The sequence below is a fragment of the Oncorhynchus keta genome, unplaced genomic scaffold (genome assembly GCF_023373465.1).
Source record: "Oncorhynchus keta strain PuntledgeMale-10-30-2019 unplaced genomic scaffold, Oket_V2 Un_contig_20533_pilon_pilon, whole genome shotgun sequence".
Taxonomy (NCBI): domain Eukaryota; kingdom Metazoa; phylum Chordata; class Actinopteri; order Salmoniformes; family Salmonidae; genus Oncorhynchus; species Oncorhynchus keta.
In genome coordinates, this window is record NW_026282064.1 from 1 (window position 1) to 21,599 (window position 21,599).

A 21,599-nucleotide genomic window follows, 5' to 3' on the forward strand; every position below is an offset into this window, starting at 1 on the left:
CCTCTTCCTCAGATCCTGAACTACTGCTGCCGTGAGACCCCCTGTCTCCTCCCCTCTCTTCTCTTCCCTTGTTTCGTTCTCTCCTCTCTCTTTGGTTCTCTGTCCCCCCTCCACCCCGGTCTCTTTCTCTGCCCAGAGAAGGCGTTCTGTAGGCGGGTTCTCTCCCCAGAAGCCCCGCCTCGCTCTCCGGAGCCCTCCCCTTGACCCTCTCCGGCTTCTGGCTGGCTGCGGCCGTGGCGAGGGGCGTGTGTTCTGCCGTAAGCCCTTGGCCTCCAGCAGCCCCGCCTCGCTCTCCGGGCCCTCCCCTTTACCCTCACCGGCTTCTGGCTGGCTGCGGCCGTGGCGAGGGGGTGTGTGGTCTTGCCGTAAGCCCCTGGCCTCCAGCAGCATCAGAGCCTTGGTCTTCTTGGTCTTGGGTGAGGTCACGCCCTCGTGGTCCAGCTTTACTAGGGGTTCCTCCAGGAGGGCCTTACGCCCATGTCGCACACCGCCCTGCCCTCCCACCCCGCCCTCCCCCAGGACATGCCTGGGTCTGGAGATACCAGGAATAAAGGTGCTAGGGTCCGGTCTGGATCTGACAGCAGAGAGGTCTGAGCTGGGTCTGGGTTTAGAGGTACTGGAGCTGGGCACAGGGTTGGTTCTGGGTTTAGAGGTACTGGAGCTGGAGCTGGTCCCGGGGCTGGGTTTAGAGGTACTAGAGCTGGACCCAGGGCTGGTTCTGGGGTTAGAGGTACTGGAGCTGGGCCCAGGGCTGGTTCTGGGTTTAGAGGTGCTGGAGCTGGGCCCGGGGCTGGTTCTAGGTTTGGAGGTACTGGAGCTGGACCCAGGGCTGGTTCTGGGCCTTGTAGAAGGATCCAGGGTGAGCCTGGGTTTGTTATGGTTCTGTTTGGGTCTGGAGATTGCTTTGGGAGCGGTTCTGGGTTTGTTGTGATCAGGACTAAAGTTAGCTGCAGGGACTTCTGGAAGTTCTGCTGTAGAGTTAGGTCTAGGTTTGGATTTTGGTACGGAGGTAAGGTTAGTTTTAGGGTTAGGTAGAAGAGGCTTGGGTCTGATGATAGGGGAAGTAGAGTTGGGTTTAAGTAGTGGAGGGGAGAGTTTAGACTTAGGGTTGGTTTTAGGGTTCGGTTGGGTGCTGACGTTACAAGAGGTGAGGTTGGGTTGGCTGTACAGGTCCACCCTTAGTATCTTCCCGTAAGGAGCTGGGTGGTAGAGGGAGGGGGGCTTGGGAGAGGCTGGGCTGGGTCTCCTAGGGTTCTGGCTGCGTGGGGGGGCAGGCAGGCTGGGGGTGCTGGTGGGCTTGGAGGGTCGGCCTGGTCCCGGCCTGGGGGCAGACAGGGTCTTTCCTGAGCAGGCCTCTGGGAGGAGGAGGGCCTGTCCTGGGCTGGTCTGGTGGGGAGCTGAGGTCTGTCTGGAGCCTGGCTGGGTCCCGGGGGGTATCGTCTCCCGGGATCTGGGCTCACTGGGGGCTCTAGAGGGAAGGAAAGGCAGGAGTTAGAATAACATAAACAAATGACTGACCTGAATTCACAGACCTAACAGGAATAACATAATCCACAGACCCAACAGGAATAACCAACAGGAATAACATAACAGACCTAACAGGAATAACATAACAGACCTAACAGAATAACATAACAGACCTAACAGGAATAACATAACAGACCTAACAGGAATAACAGACCTAACAGGAATAACAGACCTAACAGGGATAACAGACCTAACAGGGATAACATAACAGACCTAACAGGAATAACATAACAGACCTAACAGGAATAACATAATCCACAGACCCAACAGGAATAAATAATCCAGACCTAACAGGAATAACAGACCTAACAGGAATAACATAACAGACCTAACAGAATAACATAACAGACCTAACAGGAATAACATAACAGACCTAACAGGAATAACATAAACAGACCCAACAGGAATAACATAATTCACAGACCTAACAGGAATAACAGACCTAACAGGAATAACAGACCTAACAGGGATAACAGACCTAACAGGGATAACAGACCTAACAGGAATAACAGACCTAACAGGAATAACAGACCTAACAGGAATAACAGACCTAACAGGAATAACAGACCCAACAGGAATAACAGACCTAACAGGGATAACAGACCTAACAGGGATAACAGACCTAACAGGAATAACAGACCTAACAGGGATAACAGACCTAACAGGGATAACAGACCTAACAGGGATAACAGACCTAACAGGATAACAGACCTAACAGGGATAACAGACCTAACAGGGATAACATAATTCACAGACCTAACAGGGATAACAGACCTAACAGGGATAACAGACCCAACAGGGATAACAGACCCAACAGGGATAACAGACCTAACAGGGATAACAGACCTAACAGGGATAACAGACCCAACAGGGATAACAGACCTAACAGGGATAACAGACCCAACAGGGATAACAGACCCAACAGGGATAACAGACCTAACAGGGATAACAGACCTAACAGGGATAACAGACCCAACAGGGATAACAGACCTAACAGGGATAACAGACCTAACAGGGATAACAGACCCAACAGGGATAACAGACCCAACAGGGATAACAGACCCAACAGGGATAACAGACCCAACAGGGATAACAGACCTAACAGGGATAACAGACCTAACAGGGATAACAGACCCAACAGGGATAACAGACCTAACAGGGATAACAGACCCAACAGGGATAACAGACCCAACAGGGATAACAGACCCAACAGGGATAACAGACCCAACAGGGATAACAGACCCAACAGGGATAACAGACCCAACAGGGATAACAGACCCAACAGGGATAACAGACCCAACAGGGATAACAGACCCAACAGGGATAACAGACCCAACAGGGATAACAGACCCAACAGGGATAACAGACCAACAGGGATAACAGACCTAACAGGGATAACAGACCCAACAGGGATAACAGACCCAACAGGGATAACAGACCCAACAGGGATAACAGACCCAACAGGGATAACAGACCCAACAGGGATAACAGACCCAACAGGGATAACAGACCCAACAGGGATAACAGACCCAACAGGGATAACAGACCTAACAGGATAACAGACCCAACAGATAGGGATAACAGACCCAACAGGGATAACAGACCCAACAGGGATAACAGACCCCAGGGATAACAGACCCAACAGGGATAACAGACCCAACAGGAATAACAGACCCAACAGGGATAACAGACCCAACAGGGATAACAGACCCAACAGGGATAACAGACCCAACAGGGATAACAGACCCAACAGGGATAACAGACCCAACAGGGATAACAGACCCAACAGGGATAACAGACCCAACAGGGATAACAGACCCAACAGGGATAACAGACCCAACAGGGATAACAGACCTAACAGGGATAACAGACCCAACAGGGATAACAGACCCAACAGGGATAACAGACCCAACAGGGATAACAGACCCAACAGGGATAACAGACCTAACAGGGATAACAGACCTAACAGGGATAACAGACCCAACAGGGATAACAGACCCAACAGGGATAACAGACCTAACAGGGATAACAGACCCAACAGGGATAACAGACCCAACAGGGATAACAGACCCAACAGGGATAACAGACCCAACAGGGATAACAGACCTAACAGGGATAACAGACCCAACAGGGATAACAGACCTAACAGGGATAACAGACCTAACAGGGATAACAGACCAACAGGGATAACAGACCCAACAGGGATAACAGACCCAACAGGGATAACAGACCCAACAGGGATAACAACAGACCCAACAGGGATAACAGACCTAACAGGGATAACAGACCCAACAGGGATAACAGACCCAACAGGATAACAGACCCAACAGGGATAACAGACCCAACAGGGATAACAGACCCAACAGGGATAACAGACCCAACAGGGATAACAGACCTAACAGGGATAACAGACCAACAGGGATAACAGACCTAACAGGGATAACAGACCCAACAGGGATAACAGACCTAACAGGGATAACAGACCAGGGATAACAGACAGGGATAACAGACCTAACAGGAATAACAGACCCAACAGGGATAACAGACCTAACAGGGATAACAGACCTAACAGGGATAACAGACCTAACAGGGATAACAGACCCAACAGACCTAACAGGGATAACAGACCCAACAGGGATAACAGACCTAACAGGGATAACAGACCCAACAGGGATAACAGACCCAACAGGGATAACAGACCTAACAGGGATAACAGACCCAACAGGGATAACAGACCTAACAGGGATAACAGATAACAGGGATAACAGACCCAACAGATAACCTAACAGGGATAACAGACCCAACAGACCTAACAGGGATAACAGACCCAACAGGGATAACAGACCCAACAGGGATAACAGACCCAACAGGGATAACAGACCCAACAGGGATAACAGACCTAACAGGATAACAGACCTAACAGGGATAACAGACCTAACAGGGATAACAGACAGACCTAACAGGGATAACAGACCCAACAGGATAACAGATAACAGGACAGACCAACAGGGATAACAGACCTAACAGGAATAACAGACCTAACAGGGGATAACAGACCTAACAGGGATAACAGACCTAACAGGAATAACAGACCTAACAGGGATAACAGACCTAACAGACCTAACAGGGATAACAGACCTAACAGGGATAACAGAAGGGATAACAGACCTAACAGGGATAACAGACCTAACAGGGATAACAGACCTAACAGGGATAACAGACCTAACAGGGATAACAGACCTAACAGACCTAACAGGGATAACAGACCAGGGATAACAGGGATAACAGACCCAACAGGAATAACAGACCCAACAGGGATAACAGACCCAACAGGGATAACAGACCCAACAGGGATAACAGACCTAACAGGGATAACAGACCTAACAGGGATAACAGAATTCACAGACCTAACAGGGATAACAGACCCAACAGGGACAACAGACAACAGGGATAACAACAGGGATAACAGACCCAACAGGGATAACAGACCTAACAGGGATAACAGACCTAACAGGGATAACAGACCAACAGGGATAACAGACAGGGATAACAGAACAGGGATACCAGACCCAACAGGGATAACAGACCTAACAGGGATACCAGACCCAACAGGGATAACAGACCCAACAGGAATAACAGACCTAACAGGGATAACAGACCTAACAGGGATACCAGACCCAACAGGGATAACAGACCCAACAGGGATAACAGACCCAACAGGGATAACAGACCCAACAGGGATAACAGACCCAACAGGGATAACAGACCTAACAGGGATAACAGAATTAACAGACCTAACAGGGATAACAGACCTAACAGGGATAACAGACCCAACAGGGATAACAGACCCAACAGGGATAACAGACCCAACAGGGATAACAGACCTAACAGGGATAACAGACCTAACAGGGATAACAGACCCAACAGGGATAACAGACCTAACAGGGATAACAGGTCTCTGATTGGCTCACCAGGTTTGGGTTTGGGTTTCTTGGCAGGTCTCCCTCTGCCCTTGGGGGCGGAGTCCCCTGTTTTAGGCTTCGTCTCACTGGTGTCCTTGCTGCACTTCCTGACACGCCTCCTGGAGCAGCTGGCCACTAGCAGCGCGGGGGAGGGCTCAGCACCTACAGGGGGGCAGGTTTAACATCAGAAACATCAGGCAGACTGAACAACCCGACTGAAAAAATACAAGACTGTGTGAGTGTGTCTCCTTGTGGGAGTGTGTGTGTGTGTGTGTGTGTGTGTGTGTGGGAGTGTGTGTGTGTGTGTGACTCCTGTGTGTGTGTGTGTGTGTGTGTGTGTGTGTGTGTGTCCTTGTGTGTGTGTGTGTGTGTGTGTGTGTGTTGTGTGTGTCCTTGTGGGAGTGTGTGTGTGTGTGTGTGTGAGTCCTTGTGTGTGTCCTTGTGAGTGTGTGTGTGTGTGTGTTGTGTCCTTGTGTGTGTCCTTGTGGGAGTGTGTGTGTGTGTGTGACTCCTTGTGAGTCCTTGTGTGTGTGTGTGTCCTTGTGTGAGTGTGTGTCCTTGTGTGAGTCCTTGTGTGTGTGTGTGTCTCCTTGTATGTGTCCTTGTGTGTGCGTGTGTGTCATTGTGTGTGTGTGTGTGTGTGTGTGTGTGTCCTTGTGTGTGTGTGAGTGTGTGATTGAGTCCTGTGTGTCCTGTGGGAGTGTGATGTGGGAGAGGGGCTGTGTCCTTACACTGTATCTTGTAGTCAGGGGGCAGCAGTCTGATGTGGAGAGGGGCTGTGTCCTTACACTGTATCTTGTAGTGTCTGATGTCTGTGTCCTTACACTGTGGGGGCAGTCAGTCTGATGTGGGAGATGTGTGAGGGGCTGTGTCCTTACACTGTATCTTGTAGTCAGGGGGCAGCAGTCTGATGTGGGAGAGGGGCTGTGTCCTTACACTGTATCTTGTAGTCAGGGGGCAGCAGTCTGATGTGGGAGAGTCTGAACAGGGAGAGGGGGGGTATGTGGGCTGTGTCCTTACACTGTATCTTGTAGTCAGGGGGCAGCAGTCTGATGTGGGAGAGGGGGCTGTGTCCTTACACTGTATCTTGTAGTCAGGGGGCAGCAGTCTGATGTGGGAGAGGGGGCTGTGTCCTTACACTGTATCTTGTAGTCAGGGGGCAGCAGTCTGATGTGGGAGAGGGGGCTGTGTCCTTACACTGTATCTTGTAGTCAGGGGGCAGCAGTCTGATGTGAGAGGGGGCTGTGTCCTTACACTGTATCTTGTAGTCAGGGGGGCAGTCAGTCTGATGTCTGTGTCCTTACACTGTATCTTGTAGTCAGGGGGCAGCAGTCTGATGTGGGAGAGGGGCTGTGTCCTTACACTGTATCTTGTAGTCAGGGGGCAGCAGTCTGATGTGGGAGAGGGGGCTGTGTCCTTACACTGTATCTTGTAGTCAGGGGGCAGCAGTCTGATGTGGGAGAGGGGCTGTGTCCTTACACTGTATCTTGTAGTCAGGGGGCAGCAGTCTGATGTGGGAGAGGGGGCTGTGTCCTTACACTGTATCTTGTAGTCAGGGGGCAGCAGTCTGATGTGGGAGAGGGGGCTGTGTCCTTACACTGTATCTTGTAGTCAGGGGGCAGCAGTCTGATGTGGGAGAGGGGGCTGTGTCCTTACACTGTATCTTGTAGTCGGGGGGCAGCAGTCTGATGTGAGAGAGGGGGATGCGACCCGTGTCACCGTCATCAAACTCCACCGTGATGAGGTCATCACTGTCATCACCGTCTGAACTTCCTGTACAGACAGGAAGGGGTTAAAGGAACAGGTCACCTAGATAGACGTCAATACACACCAAGTATCAGTTCAGTGAGGAACAGGAACAGGAACAGGTCACCCAGACGTGTCCAAACTATTGGCTGGTGATGAGACTATAAAACACTTGTTGTCTTCTGCTATTTGATTCATCGGCTTTTCAATTTGTTATTGGCCAAAAGCCAGCTATTACCGGCTAATGGAAACCCTGGCATGTGCGTTACCGTTGACTACGGTGCCGGGGTAGAGACAGTGGTACTGTGCGTTACCGTTGACTACGGTGCCGGGGTAGAGACAGTGGTACTGTGCGTTACCGTTGACTACGGTGCCGGGGTAGAGACAGTGGTACTGTGCGTTACCGTTGACTACGGTGCCGGGGTAGAGACAGCGGTACTGTACGTTACCGTTGACTACGGTGCCGGGGTAGAGACAGTGGTACTGCGCGTTACCGTTGACTACGGTGCCGGTGGGTAGAGACAGTGGTACTGTGCGTTACCGTTGACTACGGTGCCGGGGTAGAGACAGTGGTACTGTGCGTTACCGTTGACTACGGTGCCGGGGTAGAGACAGTGGTACTGTGCGTTACCGTTGACTACGGTGCCGGGGTAGAGACAGTGGTACTGTGCGTTACCGTTGACTACGGTGCCGGGGTAGAGACAGTGGTACTGTGCGTTACCGTTGACTACGGTGCCGGGGTAGAGACAGCGGTACTGTGCGTTACCGTTGACTACGGTGCCGGGGTAGAGACAGTGGTACTGTGCGTTACCGTTGACTACGGTGCCGGGGTAGAGACAGTGGTACTGTGCGTTACCGTTGACTACGGTGCCGGGGTAGAGACAGTGGTACTGTGCGTTACCGTTGACTACGGTGCCGGGGTAGAGACAGTGGTACTGTGCGTTACCGTTGACTACGGTGCCGGGGTAGAGACAGTGGTACTGTGCGTTACCGTTGACTACGGTGCCGGGGTAGAGACAGTGGTACTGTGCGTTACCGTTGACTACGGTGCCGGGGTAGAGACAGTGGTACTGTGCGTTACCGTTGACTACGGTGCCGGGGTAGAGACAGTGGTACTGTGCGTTACCGTTGACTACGGTGCCGGGGTAGAGACAGTGGTACTGTGCGTTACCGTTGACTACGGTGCAGCAACAGTGGTACAGCGTTACCGTTGAAGGTGCCGGGGTAGAGACAGTGGTACTGTGCGTTACCATCCGTCTGGTAGAAAGTGGTACACGTTACAGAATAACGGTGCAGGGGGTAGAGACAGTGGTACAGAATAACACACTACGGTGCGGGGTAGAGACATTAACACACAGAATAACACACTGGAATAAGACACATTAACACACAGAATAACACACATTAACACACAGAATAACGTTGAATAACACACATTAACACACAGAATACACACAGAATAACACACATTAACACACAGAATAACACACAGAATAACACACATTAACACACAGAATAACACACAGAATAAACACATTAACACAGAATAACACACAGAATAACACACATTAACACACAGAATAACACAGAATAACACACATTAACACACAGAATAACACACAGAATACACACATAACACACAGAATAACACACAGAATAACACACAGAATTAACACACAGAATAACACACATAATAACACAGAATAACACAGAATAACACACATTAACACACAGAATAACACACATTAACACACAGAATAACACACATTAACACACAGAATAACACACATTAACACACAGAATAACACAGAATAACACACAGAATAACACACATTAACACACAGAATAACACAGAATAACACACAGAATAACACACAGAATAACACACAGAATAACACACATTAACACACAGAATAACACACAGAATAACACACATTAACACACAGAATAACACACAGAATAACACAGAATAACACACAGAATAACACACATTAACACACAGAATAACACACATTAACACACAGAATAACACACAATAACACACATTAACACACAGAATAACACACATTAACACACAGAATAACACACAATAACACACAGAATAACACACGATAACACACAGAATAACACACATTAACACACAGAATAACACACATTAACACACAGAATAACACACAGAATAACACACAATAACACACAGAATAACACACATTAACACACAGAATAACACATTAGCACACAGAATAACACACATTAGCACACAGAATAACACACAATAACACAGAATAACACACAGAATAACACACATTAACACACAGAATAACACACATTAACACACAGAATAACACACATTAACACACAGAATAACACACAGAATAACACACAGAATAACACACATTAACACACAGAATAACACACATTAACACACATTAACACACATTAACACACAGAATAACACACATTAACACACAGAATAACACACATAACACACAGAATAACACACATTAACACACAGAATAACACACAGAATAACACACATTAACACACAGAATAACACACAGAATAACACACATTAACACACAGAATAACACAGAATAACACACATTAACACACATTAACACACAGAATAACACACATTAACACACAGAATAACACACATTAACACACAGAATAACACACATTAACACACAGAATAACACACAGAATAACACACATTAACGCACAGAATAACACACAGAATAACACACAGAATAACACACAGAATAACACACATTAACACACAGAATAACACACAGAATAACACACAGAATAACACAGAATAACACACAGAATAACACACAGAATAACACAGAATAACACACAGAATAACACACAGAATAACACAGAATAACACACATTAACACACAGAATAACACACAGAATAACACACAATAACACACAGAATAACACACAATAACACACAGAATAACACAGAATAACACACACATTAACACACAGAATAACACACAGAATAACACACAGAATAACACACAGAATAACACACAATAACACACATTAACACACAGAATAACACACATTAACACACAGAATAACACACAATAACACACAGAATAACACACATTAACACACAGAATAACACACAGAATAACACACATTAACACAGAATAACACACAGAATAACACACATTAACACACATTAACACACAGAATAACACACATTAACACAGAATAACACACAGAATAACACACATTAACACACAGAATAACACACAGAATAACACACATTAACACACATTAACACACAGAATAACACAGAATAACACACAGAATAACACACAGAATAACACAGAATAACACACAGAATAACACACATTAACACACAGAATAACACAGATTAACACACAGAATAACACACAATAACACACAGAATAACACACATTAACACACAGAATAACACACAGAATAACACACATTAACACACATTAACACACAGAATAACACACATTAACACACAGAATAACACACAGAATAACACACAGAATAACACACATTAACACACAGAATAACACACAGAATAACACACATTAACACACAGAATAACACACATTAACACACAGAATAACACACAGAATAACACACAGAATAACACACAGAATAACACAGAATAACACAGAATAACACACATTAACACACAGAATAACACACAGAATAACACACAGAATAACACACAGAATAACACACATTAACACACAGAATAACACACATTAACACACAGAACAACACACATTAACACACAGAATAAGAGTACAGAATAACACAGAATAACACAGAATAACACACATTAACACACAGAATAACACAGAATAACACACAGAATAACACACAGAATAACACACATTAACACACAGAATAACACACAGAATAACACACATTAACACACAGAATAACACAGAATAACACACAGAATAACACACAGAATAACACACATTAACACACAGAATAACACACATTAACACACAGAATAACACACATTACCACACAGAATAACACACAATAACACACAGAATAACACACACACTGACGAGGGCATCACATCCACAATCTGGAATAACACACACACACACACACAGAACACACACACACACACACACATTACACACACACACACACACACACACACACACACACACACACACACACACACACTGATGAGGGCATCACATCCACGGCCTGTAACAAAAACCCAAAGAACACAGACGAAATGAGATGTACTCACAGCCTCCTGCAGGAGTTGTTAAGACAGTAGATATGAGGTCTGTTCCCTCTCTCCCCTCCACCACCACGCTGTAACTACAGAACAGAGGTCAGGGGTCAGGAGTTGTTCTAGACAGTAGATATGAGGTCTGTTCCCTCTCTCCCCTCCACCACCACGCTGTAACTACAGAACAGAGGTCAGGGGTCAGGAGTTGTACTAGACAGTAGATATGAGGTCTGTTCCCTCTCTCCCCCTCCACCACCACACTGTAACTACAGAACAGAGGTCAGGGGTCAGGAGTTGTTCTAGACAGTAGATATGAGGTCTGTTCCCTCTCTCCCCTCCACCACCACACTGTAACTACAGAACAGAGGTCAGGGGTCAGGAGTTGTACTAGACAGTAGATATGAGGTCTGTTCCCTCTCTCCCCTCCACCACCACACTGTAACTACAGAACAGAGGTCAGGGGTCAGGAGTTGTACTAGACAGTAGATATGAGGTCTGTTCCCACCCCTCCACCACACACTGTAACTACAGAACAGAGGTCAGGGGTCAGGAGTTGTACTAGACAGTAGATATGAGGTCTGTTCCCTCTCTCCCCTCCACCACCACACTGTAACTACAGAACAGAGGTCAGGGGTCAGGAGTTGTTCTAGACAGTAGATATGAGGTCTGTTCCTCTCTCCCCTCCACCACCACACTGTAACTACAGAACAGAGGTCAGGGGTCAGGAGTTGTACTAGACAGTAGATATGAGGTCTGTTCCCTCTTCCCCTCCACCACCACACTGTAACTACAGAACAGAGGTCAGGGGTCAGGAGTTGTTCTAGACAGTAGATATGAGGTCTGTTCCCTCTCTCCCCCTCCACCACCACGCTGTAACTACAGAACAGAGGTCAGGGGTCAGGAGTTGTTCTAGACAGTAGATATGAGGTCTCTTCCCTCTCTCCCCTCCACCACCACACTGTAACTACAGAACAGAGGTCAGGGGTCAGGAGTTGTTCTAGACAGTAGATATGAGGTCTGTTCCCTCTCTCCCCTCCACCACCACACTGTAACTATAGTACAAAATCTGGAATCAGAACAGAGGTCAGGGGTCAGGAGTTGTTCTAGACAGTAGATATGAGGTCTGTTCCCTCTCTCCCCTCCACCACCACACTGTAACTACAGAACAGAGGTCAGGGGTCAGGAGTTGTTCTAGACAGTAGATATGAGGTCTGTTCCCTCTCTCCCCTCCACCACCACGCTGTAACTACAGAACAGAGGTCAGGGGTCAGGAGTTGTTCTAGACAGTAGATATGAGGTCTGTTCCCTCTCTCCCCCTCCACCACCACCTGTAACACAGAACAGAGGTCAGGGGTCAGGAGTTGTCTAGACAGTAGATATGAGGTCTGTTCCCTCTCTCCCCCTCCACCACCACGCTGTAACTACAGAACAGAGGTCAGGGGTCAGGAGTTGTTCTAGACAGTAGATATGAGGTCTGTTCCCTCTCTCCCCCTCCACCACCACGCTGTAACTACAGAACAGAGGTCAGGGGTCAGGAGTTGTTCTAGACAGTAGATATGAGGTCTGTTCCCTCTCTCCCCCTCCACCACCACGCTGTAACTACAGAACAGAGGTCAGGGGTCAGGAGTTGTTCTAGACAGTAGATATGAGGTCTGTTCCCTCTCTCCCCCTCCACCACCACGCTGTAACTACAGAACAGAGGTCAGGGGTCAGGAGTTGTTCTAGACAGTAGATATGAGGTCTGTTCCCTCTCTCCCCCTCCACCACCACGCTGTAACTACAGAACAGAGGTCAGGGGTCAGGAGTTGTTCTAGACAGTAGATATGAGGTCTGTTCCTCTCTCCCCTCTTCACCACACTGTAATACAGAACAGAGGTCAGGGGTCAGGAGTTGTTCTAGACCTAGATATGAGGTCTGTTCCTCTCTCCCCTCCACCACCACACTTAACTACAGAACAGAGGTCAGGGGTCAGGAGTTGTTCTAGACAGTAGATATGAGGTCTGTTACCCTCTCTCCCCCTCCACCACTACACTTAACTACAGAACAGAGGTCAGGGGTCAGGTGGAGCATGAAGCTGGTTGAAGAATGCCAGTGTGCAAAGCCAATGTTAGTTCTAGACAGTAGATATGAGGTCTGTTCCCTCTCTCCCCTCCACCACCACACTGTAACTACAGAACAGAGGTCACTGGGGTCAGGAGTTGTTCCCAGTAGATATGAGGTCTGTTCCCTCTCTCCACCACCACACTGTAACTACAGAACAGAGGTCAGGGGTCAGGAGTGTATTTGCATTTGTATTTATTATGGATCCCCATTAGTTCAGATGCCAAGGCAGCAACTACTCTTCCTGGGGTTTATTATGGATCCCCATTAGTTCCTGTCAAGGCAGCAGCTATCTCTTCCTGGGTTTATTATGGATCCCCATTAGTTCCTGCCAAGGCAGCAGCTCACTCTTCCTGGGGTTTATTATGGATCCCCATTAGTTCCTGCCAAGGCAACAGCTACTCTTCCTGGGGTTTATTATGGATCCCCATTAGTTCCTGCCAAGGCAGCAGCTACTCTTCCTGGGGTTTATTATGGATCCCCATTAGTTCCTGCCAAGGCAGCAGCTCCTCTGCACCAATCAATATACACCACCAATATATCAATATACACCAATCAATATCCTGGGGTTTATTATGGATCCCTATTAGTTCCTGCCAAGGCAACAGCTACTCTTCCTGGGGTGTATTATGGATCCCCATTAGTTCCTGCCAAGGCAGCAGCTACTCTTCCTGGGGTTTATTATGGATCCCCATTAGTTCCTGCCAAGGCAGCAGCTACTCTTTGCCTGTTCAGGGGCAGAACAACAGATTTGTACCAATCAATATCGGGGTTTGAACTTGCAACCTTCCGGTTACTAGTCCAACGCTCTGACCACAATACGCTGCCGCCCCAAATTAACTATAAAGAAGGCACACCTGTTAATTTAAATGCATTCCAGGTGACTACAATCAGTATCATGAAGCTGGTTGACCAATAGAATGCCAAGAGTGTCAAAGCCGTCATCAAGGCAAAGGGTGGATACTTGAAGAATATAAAATATGAAATATATTTTAATTTGTTTAACACTCTTTGGTTACTACATGATTCCATATGTGTTATTTCCTAGGTTTGATGTCTTCACTATTATTCTACAATGTAGACTATAGTAAAAAATAAAGAAAATTGAAATTGAATGAGTCGGTGTTCTAAAACGTTTGACCCGTAGTGGACATTATCAAGAATTTCACACATACTATCCAGATACTGACTGTCTGTAGCAGCTTCCCTCCAGAATGGGCTTTAGGTGAGGCAGATGAACCTGTAGCCATATTACTACAACAGTATTTAACATTATCCAGATACTGACTGTCTATAGCAGCTTCCCTCCAGAATGGGCTTTAGGTGAGGCAGATGAACCTGTAGCCATATTACTACAACAGTATTTAACATTATCCAGATACTGACTGTTAACACTTGGTGGTCTATAGCAGCTTCCCACCAGAATGGGCTTTAGGTGAGGCAGATGAACCTGTAGCCAGATGACTTCAACAGTATTTAACATGAGATCCTCCCTAAACTTTACAGGAATGTGGTTCTGAATATAAACAGCAACACCTCCACCTTTGTCATTCCTGTCTTTTTTTCTGTAGATGTTATAGCCATGTATTGCTACGACTGCATCATCAAAGGTATTATCTAAGTGAGTTTCAGAGACAGTCAGAATATCAATGTTATCTGTTTACTAGCAAGTTATTGACTTCATGAACCTTAAGCGACATATGTTAACGTGGGCTATTTAAAATAAAACACTTTTCTGTGACGCTTGATTGATGATTTTCATTGCTTTACTGAGAAGCTCAGCAGAAGTAGACATGCTCATGTTATTTATGTCAGTGCAGGGTGAGCTAGTGGACTTCCTACTAGGACACACCTACGTATCAGCGCTAACAGTATCACTGTGGCACAAAGGCACATGGATTACTGTCTACAATAGCAGTAGGATCAACAGAGGCATTCAGGGCAGTTTATCGGGACATAAATGAGGTAACTCACCTGGTGTCTACCCTGTGTGGTGCGTAGTGTGTGTACTCACATGTCCGGGGAATGTACCGTGTTGACGTGGCCAGCATACAGCAGCTGATCATCCATGGGGATCAGAACCCTCAGACCATCCTGAAGAGAGTCTTTATCCAACACACACTGGACCGGAGCTGGATCAATACAGCAATAAACCAATCAATATACCAATCAATATGCACCAATCAATATATCAATATACACCAATCAATATATCAATATACACCAATCAATATACACCAATCAATATATCAATATACACCAATCAATATATCAATATACACCAAACAATATACCAATCAATATACACCAATCAATATACACCAATCAATATATCAATATACACCAATCAATATATCAATATACACCAATCAATATATCAATATACACCAATCAATATATCAATACACCAATCACCAATCAATATACACCAATCAATATACACCAATCAATATATCAATATACACCAATCAATATACACCAATCAATATACACCAATCAATATATCAATATACACCAATCAATATATCAATATACACCAATCAATATATCAATATACACCAATCAATATATCAATCAGTATACACCAATCAATATATCAACCAATATACACCAATCAATATATCAATATACACCAATCAATATATCAATATACACCAATCAATATATCAATCAGTATACACCAATCAATATATCAATATACACCAATCAATATAAACCAATCAATATATCAACACTAACACAGTGTATTTATTACATTACAGCCTTATTCTAAAATGTATGAAATATATTTTTTTTACCACATCAATCTACACACAATACCTCATAATGACATCACAATACCCCATAATGACATCACAATACCTCATAATGACATCACAATACCCCATAATGACATCACAATACCCCATAATGACATCACAATACCCCATAATGACATCACAATACCTCATAATGACATCACAATACCCCATAATGACATCATATCCCCATAATGACCAAGCAAAAACAGTTTTTATAAATAATATCACATTTACATAACCATTCAGACCCTTTACTCTATACTTTGCTGAAGCACCTTTGGCAGCGATTACAGCCTCATGTCTTCTTGGGTATGATGCTACAAGCTATGACACACCTCAGTATTTGGGGAGTTTCTCCCATTCTTCTCTGCAGATCCTCTCAAGCTCTGTCAGGTTGGATTGGGAACGTCGCTGCAAAGCTATTTTCAGGTCTCATGTCAACCAGATGTTTGATCGGGTTCAAGTCCGGGCTCTGGCTGGGCCACTCAAGGACATTCAAACACTTGTCCCAAGCCACTCCTGCGCTGTCTTGGCTGTGTGCTTAGAGTCGTTGTCCTGTTAGAAGGTGAATCTTCGCCGCAGTCTGAGGTCCTGAGCGCTCTGACAGCACATTTTCATCACCAGGATCTCTCTGTACTTTGCTCCATTAATCTTTCCTCGATCCTGACTAGTCTCCCAGTCCCTGCTGACCTGAAAAACAGTTCCTAACAGCATGAATGCCACCACCATGCTTCACTGTAGGGATGGTGCCAGGTTTCCTCCAGACTTTGATGCTGACACCACCATGCTTCACTGTAGGGATGGTGCCAGGTTTCCAGCCAGACGTGATGCTGCCACCACCATGCTTCACTGTAGGGATGGTGCCAGGTTTCCTCCAGACTGATGCTGCCACCACCATGCTTCACTGTAGGGACCAGAGCCAGGTTTCCTCCAGACGTGACGCTGCCACCACCATGCTTCACTGTAGGGATGGAGCCAGGTTTCCTCCAGACGACAGGGTGATGCTGCCACCACCATGCTTCACTGTAGGGATGGTGCCAGGTTTCCTCCAGACGTGATGCTGCCACCACCATGCTTCACTGTAGGGATGGTGCCAGGTTTCCTCCAGACGTGATGCTGCCACCACCATGCTTCACTGTAGGGATGGTGCCAGGTTTCTCCAGATCGTGACGCTGCCACCACCATGCTTCACTGTAGGGATGGAGCCAGGTTTCCATAACCAGACATGATGCTGCCACCACCATGCTTCACCTTAGGGATGGTGCCAGGTTTCCTCCAGACGTGATGCTGCCACCACCATACTTCACTGTAGGGATGGAGCCAGGTTTCCTCCAGACGTGATGCTGCCACCACCATGCTTCACCTGTAGGGATGGTGCCAGGTTTCCTCCAGACGTGACGCTGCCACCACCATGCTTCACTGTAGGGATGGTGCCAGGTTTCCTCCAGACGTGACGCTGCCACCACCATGCTTCACTGTAGGGATGGTGCCAGGTTTCCTCCAGACGTGATGCTGCCACCACCATGCTTCACTGTAGGGATGGAGCCAGGTTTCCTCCAGACGTGATGCTGCCACCACCATGCTTCACTGTAGGGATGGTGCCAGGTTTCCTCCAGACGTGATGCTGCCACCACCATGCTTCACTGTAGGGATGGTGCCAGGTTTCCTCCAGACGTGACGCTGCCACCACCATGCTTCACTGTAGGGATGGTGCCAGGTTTCCTCCAGACGTGATGCTGCCACCACCATGCTTCACTGTAGGGATGGAGCCAGGTTTCCTCCAGACGTGATGCTGCCACCACCATGCTTCACCTTAGGGATGGTGCCAGGTTTCCTCCAGACGTGACGCTGCCACCACCATGCTTCACTGTAGGGATGGAGCCAGGTTTCCTCCAGACGTGATGCTGCCACCACCATGCTTCACTGTAGGGATGGAGCCAGGTTTCCTCCAGACGTGATGCTGCCACCACCATGCTTCACTGTAGGGATGGAGCCAGGTTTCCTCCAGACGTGATGCTGCCACCACCATGCTTCACTGTAGGGATGGAGCCAGGTTTCCTCCAGACGTGATGCTTGGCGTTGAGGCCAAAGAGTCCTTTAGGATCCTTTTGGCCATCTCCAAGTGGCTGTCATGTGCCTTTTACTGAGGAGTGGCTTCCAGTCAACTGGGCACTCTACCATAAAGGCCTGATTGGTGGAGTGCTGCAGAGATGGTTGTCCTTCTGGAAGATTCTCCCATCTCCACAGAGGAACTCTGGAGCTCTGTCAGAGTGACCATTGGGTTCTTGGTCTCCTCCCTGACCAAGGCCCTTCTCCCTAGACATGTGTGTGCCTTTTCAAATCATAACCAATTAATTGAATTTACCAGCCAGAAACATCTCACTCTAGGAGGATAACATCAACCAACCAGGAAACAGGGTCTCTCAGCCAGACTGATCTAATAACCAGGAACCACAGGGTCCTCTCAGAGACTGATATCTACATAACCAAAACAGACTCAGCCAGACTGATATCTACATAACCAGTCAACCAACCAGCACAGGGTCCTCTCAGCCAGACTAATTATATCTACATAACCAGTCAACCAACCAGACGACAGGGTCCTCTCAGCCAGACTGATATCTACATAACCAGTCAACCAACCAGACGACAGGGTCCTCTCAGCCAGACTGATATCTACATAACCAGTCAACCAACCAGACGACAGGGTCCTCTCAGCCAGACTGATATCTACATAACCAGTTAACCAACCAGACGACAGGGTCCTCTCAGCCAGACTGATATCTACATAACCAGTCAACCAACCAGACGACAGGGTCCTCTCAGCCAGACTGATATCTACATAACCAGTCAACCAACCAGACGACAGGGTCCTCTCAGCCAGACTGATATCTACATAACCAGTCAACCAACCAGACGACAGGGTCCTCTCAGCCAGACTGATATCTACATAACCAGTCAACCAACCAGACGACAGGGTCCTCTCAGCCAGACTGATATCTACATAACCAGTCAACCAACCAGACGACAGGGTCCTCTCAGCCAGACTGATATATCTACATAACCAGTCAACCAACCAGACGACAGGGTCCTCTCAGCCAGACTGATATCTACATAACCAGTCAACCAACCAGACGACAGGGTCCTCTCAGCCAGACTGATATACATAACAGTAACCACAGGGTCAGCCAGACTGATATCTACATAACCAGTCAACCAACCAGACGACAGGGTCCTCTCAGCCAGACTGATATCTATAACCAGTCAACCAACCAGACGACAGGGTCCTCTCAGCCAGACTGATATCTACATAACCAGTCAACCAACCAGACGACAGGGTCCTCTCAGCCAGACTGATATCTACATAACCAGTCAACCAACCAGACGACAGGGTCCTCTCAGCCAGACTGATATCTACATAACCAGTCAACCAACCAGACGACAGGGTCCTCTCAGCCAGACTGATATCTACATAACCAGTCAACCAACCAGACGACAGGGTCCTCTCAGCCAGACTGATATATACATAACCAGTCAACCAACCAGACGACAGGGTCCTCTCAGCCAGACTGATATCTACATAACCAGTCAACCAACCAGACGACAGGGTCCTCTCAGCCAGACTGATATCTACATAACCAGTCAACCAACCAGACGACAGGGTCCTCTCAGCCAGACTGATATCTACATAACCAGTCAACCAACCAGACGACAGGGTCCTCTCAGCCAGACTGATATCTACATAACCAGTCAACCAACCAGACGACAGGGTCCTCTCAGCCAGACTGATATCAACCAACCATACATAACCAGTCAACCAACCAGACGACAGGGTCCTCTCAGCCAGACTGATATCTACATAACCAGTCAACCAACCAGACGACAGGGTCCTCTCAGCCAGACTGATATCTACATAACCAGTCAACCAACCAGACGACAGGGTCCTCTCAGCCAGACTGATATCTACATAACCAGTCAACCAACCAGACGACAGGGTCCTCTCAGCCAGACTGATATCTACATAACCAGTCAACCAACCAGACGACAGGGTCCTCTCAGCCAGACTGCTGTGTGACGGAGGAGGTCCGTCATCTTCAGAGAAGCTGCTGTCCTGACTGGGTTCGAAGTCTTCATCAGCCTCCATACTCTTCATCAGCCTACTGACCGCTCCACGAGCCTGACATAACACACCAACCACACACACACACACGACACACACAGACTGATATCTACACACACACACACACACACACACACACACACACACACACACACACACACACACACACACACACACACACACACACACACACACACACAGAGTTGTCATATCTGAGAGGCAGTTGTATGTAACAATTTTATGAGGATGAACCGTAGCAGTGCACAGACCTCTCAGGGGGGTTTAGCCTTGGCTTTTGATTGGCTCTTGCGTGCAGGGCTGAGGGGAGGGGCTACCGGGCTCTCTGTGATAGACCAGAAGGGCGGGGTCACTCAGCCTCTTCTTCTGACAGAAACAAGCAAGTTAGAACACACACACCATCACGGGGTCACACACCAGTCCACACACACACACACACCATCACACCCTACACACACACCATCACACCACACACACACACACCATCACACCACACACACACCATCACACCAACAACACACACACCAGTCACACCACACACACACACACCATCACACCACACACACCATCACACCACACACACACACACCATCACACCCACACACACCATCACACCACACACACACCATCACACCACACACACACCATCACAGCCACACACACACACACCATCACACCACACACACACCATCACACCACACACACACACCACACACACCATCACACCACACACACACACCATCACACACCCACACCACATACACACACCACCACACACGCACACATATACCATCATAAACACACTAGAAATATGGACAGACCCGAGAGGACAGACCCAAGAGAGACCCGAGAGGACAGGCCGAGAGGACAGACAGAGAGTACAGACCAGAGAGGACAGGCCAGACAGACATAACCACAGACCAGAGAGGACCGACCAGAGAGGACAGACCAGAGAGGACCGACCAGAGAGGACAGGCCAGAGAGCACAGACCAGAGAGGACCGACCAGAGAGGACAGGCCAGAGAGCACAGACCAGAGAGGACAGACCAGAGAGGACCGACCAG

The 21,599-nt window shown here is 47.3% G+C and overlaps 1 protein-coding gene and 3 long non-coding RNA genes across 4 annotated transcripts in view; 2 read left to right on the plus strand and 2 right to left on the minus strand.

The window, feature by feature from the left end:
- Positions 1-114: 114 nt before the first annotated feature.
- The window catches only part of LOC118383011 (trinucleotide repeat-containing gene 18 protein-like), a gene marked incomplete at its 3' end in the record, with an annotated part of 118,421 nt that continues 96,936 nt past the window's right edge, over positions 115-21,599 (minus strand). The window contains exons 27-35 of the mRNA XM_052504810.1: positions 20,436-20,574; positions 15,611-15,728; positions 13,189-13,273; positions 11,314-11,337; positions 7,957-8,035; positions 7,146-7,262; positions 5,499-5,651; positions 1,372-1,468; positions 115-1,321 (exon numbers count right to left, since the gene is read on the minus strand). Of these exons, the coding sequence (XP_052360770.1) occupies positions 115-1,321; positions 1,372-1,468; positions 5,499-5,651; positions 7,146-7,262; positions 7,957-8,035; positions 11,314-11,337; positions 13,189-13,273; positions 15,611-15,728; positions 20,436-20,574 (2,019 nt within the window). The remainder of the gene's footprint in view (positions 1,322-1,371; positions 1,469-5,498; positions 5,652-7,145; positions 7,263-7,956; positions 8,036-11,313; positions 11,338-13,188; positions 13,274-15,610; positions 15,729-20,435; positions 20,575-21,599) is intronic.
- On the minus strand, positions 4,070-4,928 carry LOC127920790 (uncharacterized). The gene is made up of 3 exons (XR_008107400.1): positions 4,890-4,928; positions 4,391-4,461; positions 4,070-4,110 (listed from the first exon to the last, which is right to left on the minus strand). It is a non-coding gene; the product is annotated as an uncharacterized LOC127920790 (long non-coding RNA).
- LOC127920784 (uncharacterized) lies at positions 11,589-13,024 on the plus strand. The gene is made up of 4 exons (XR_008107389.1): positions 11,589-11,636; positions 11,725-11,775; positions 12,297-12,423; positions 12,880-13,024. It is a non-coding gene; the product is annotated as an uncharacterized LOC127920784 (long non-coding RNA).
- Positions 17,402-18,362, plus strand: LOC127920785 (uncharacterized). Its single transcript, XR_008107390.1, has 3 exons — positions 17,402-17,550; positions 17,891-18,170; positions 18,227-18,362. It is a non-coding gene; the product is annotated as an uncharacterized LOC127920785 (long non-coding RNA).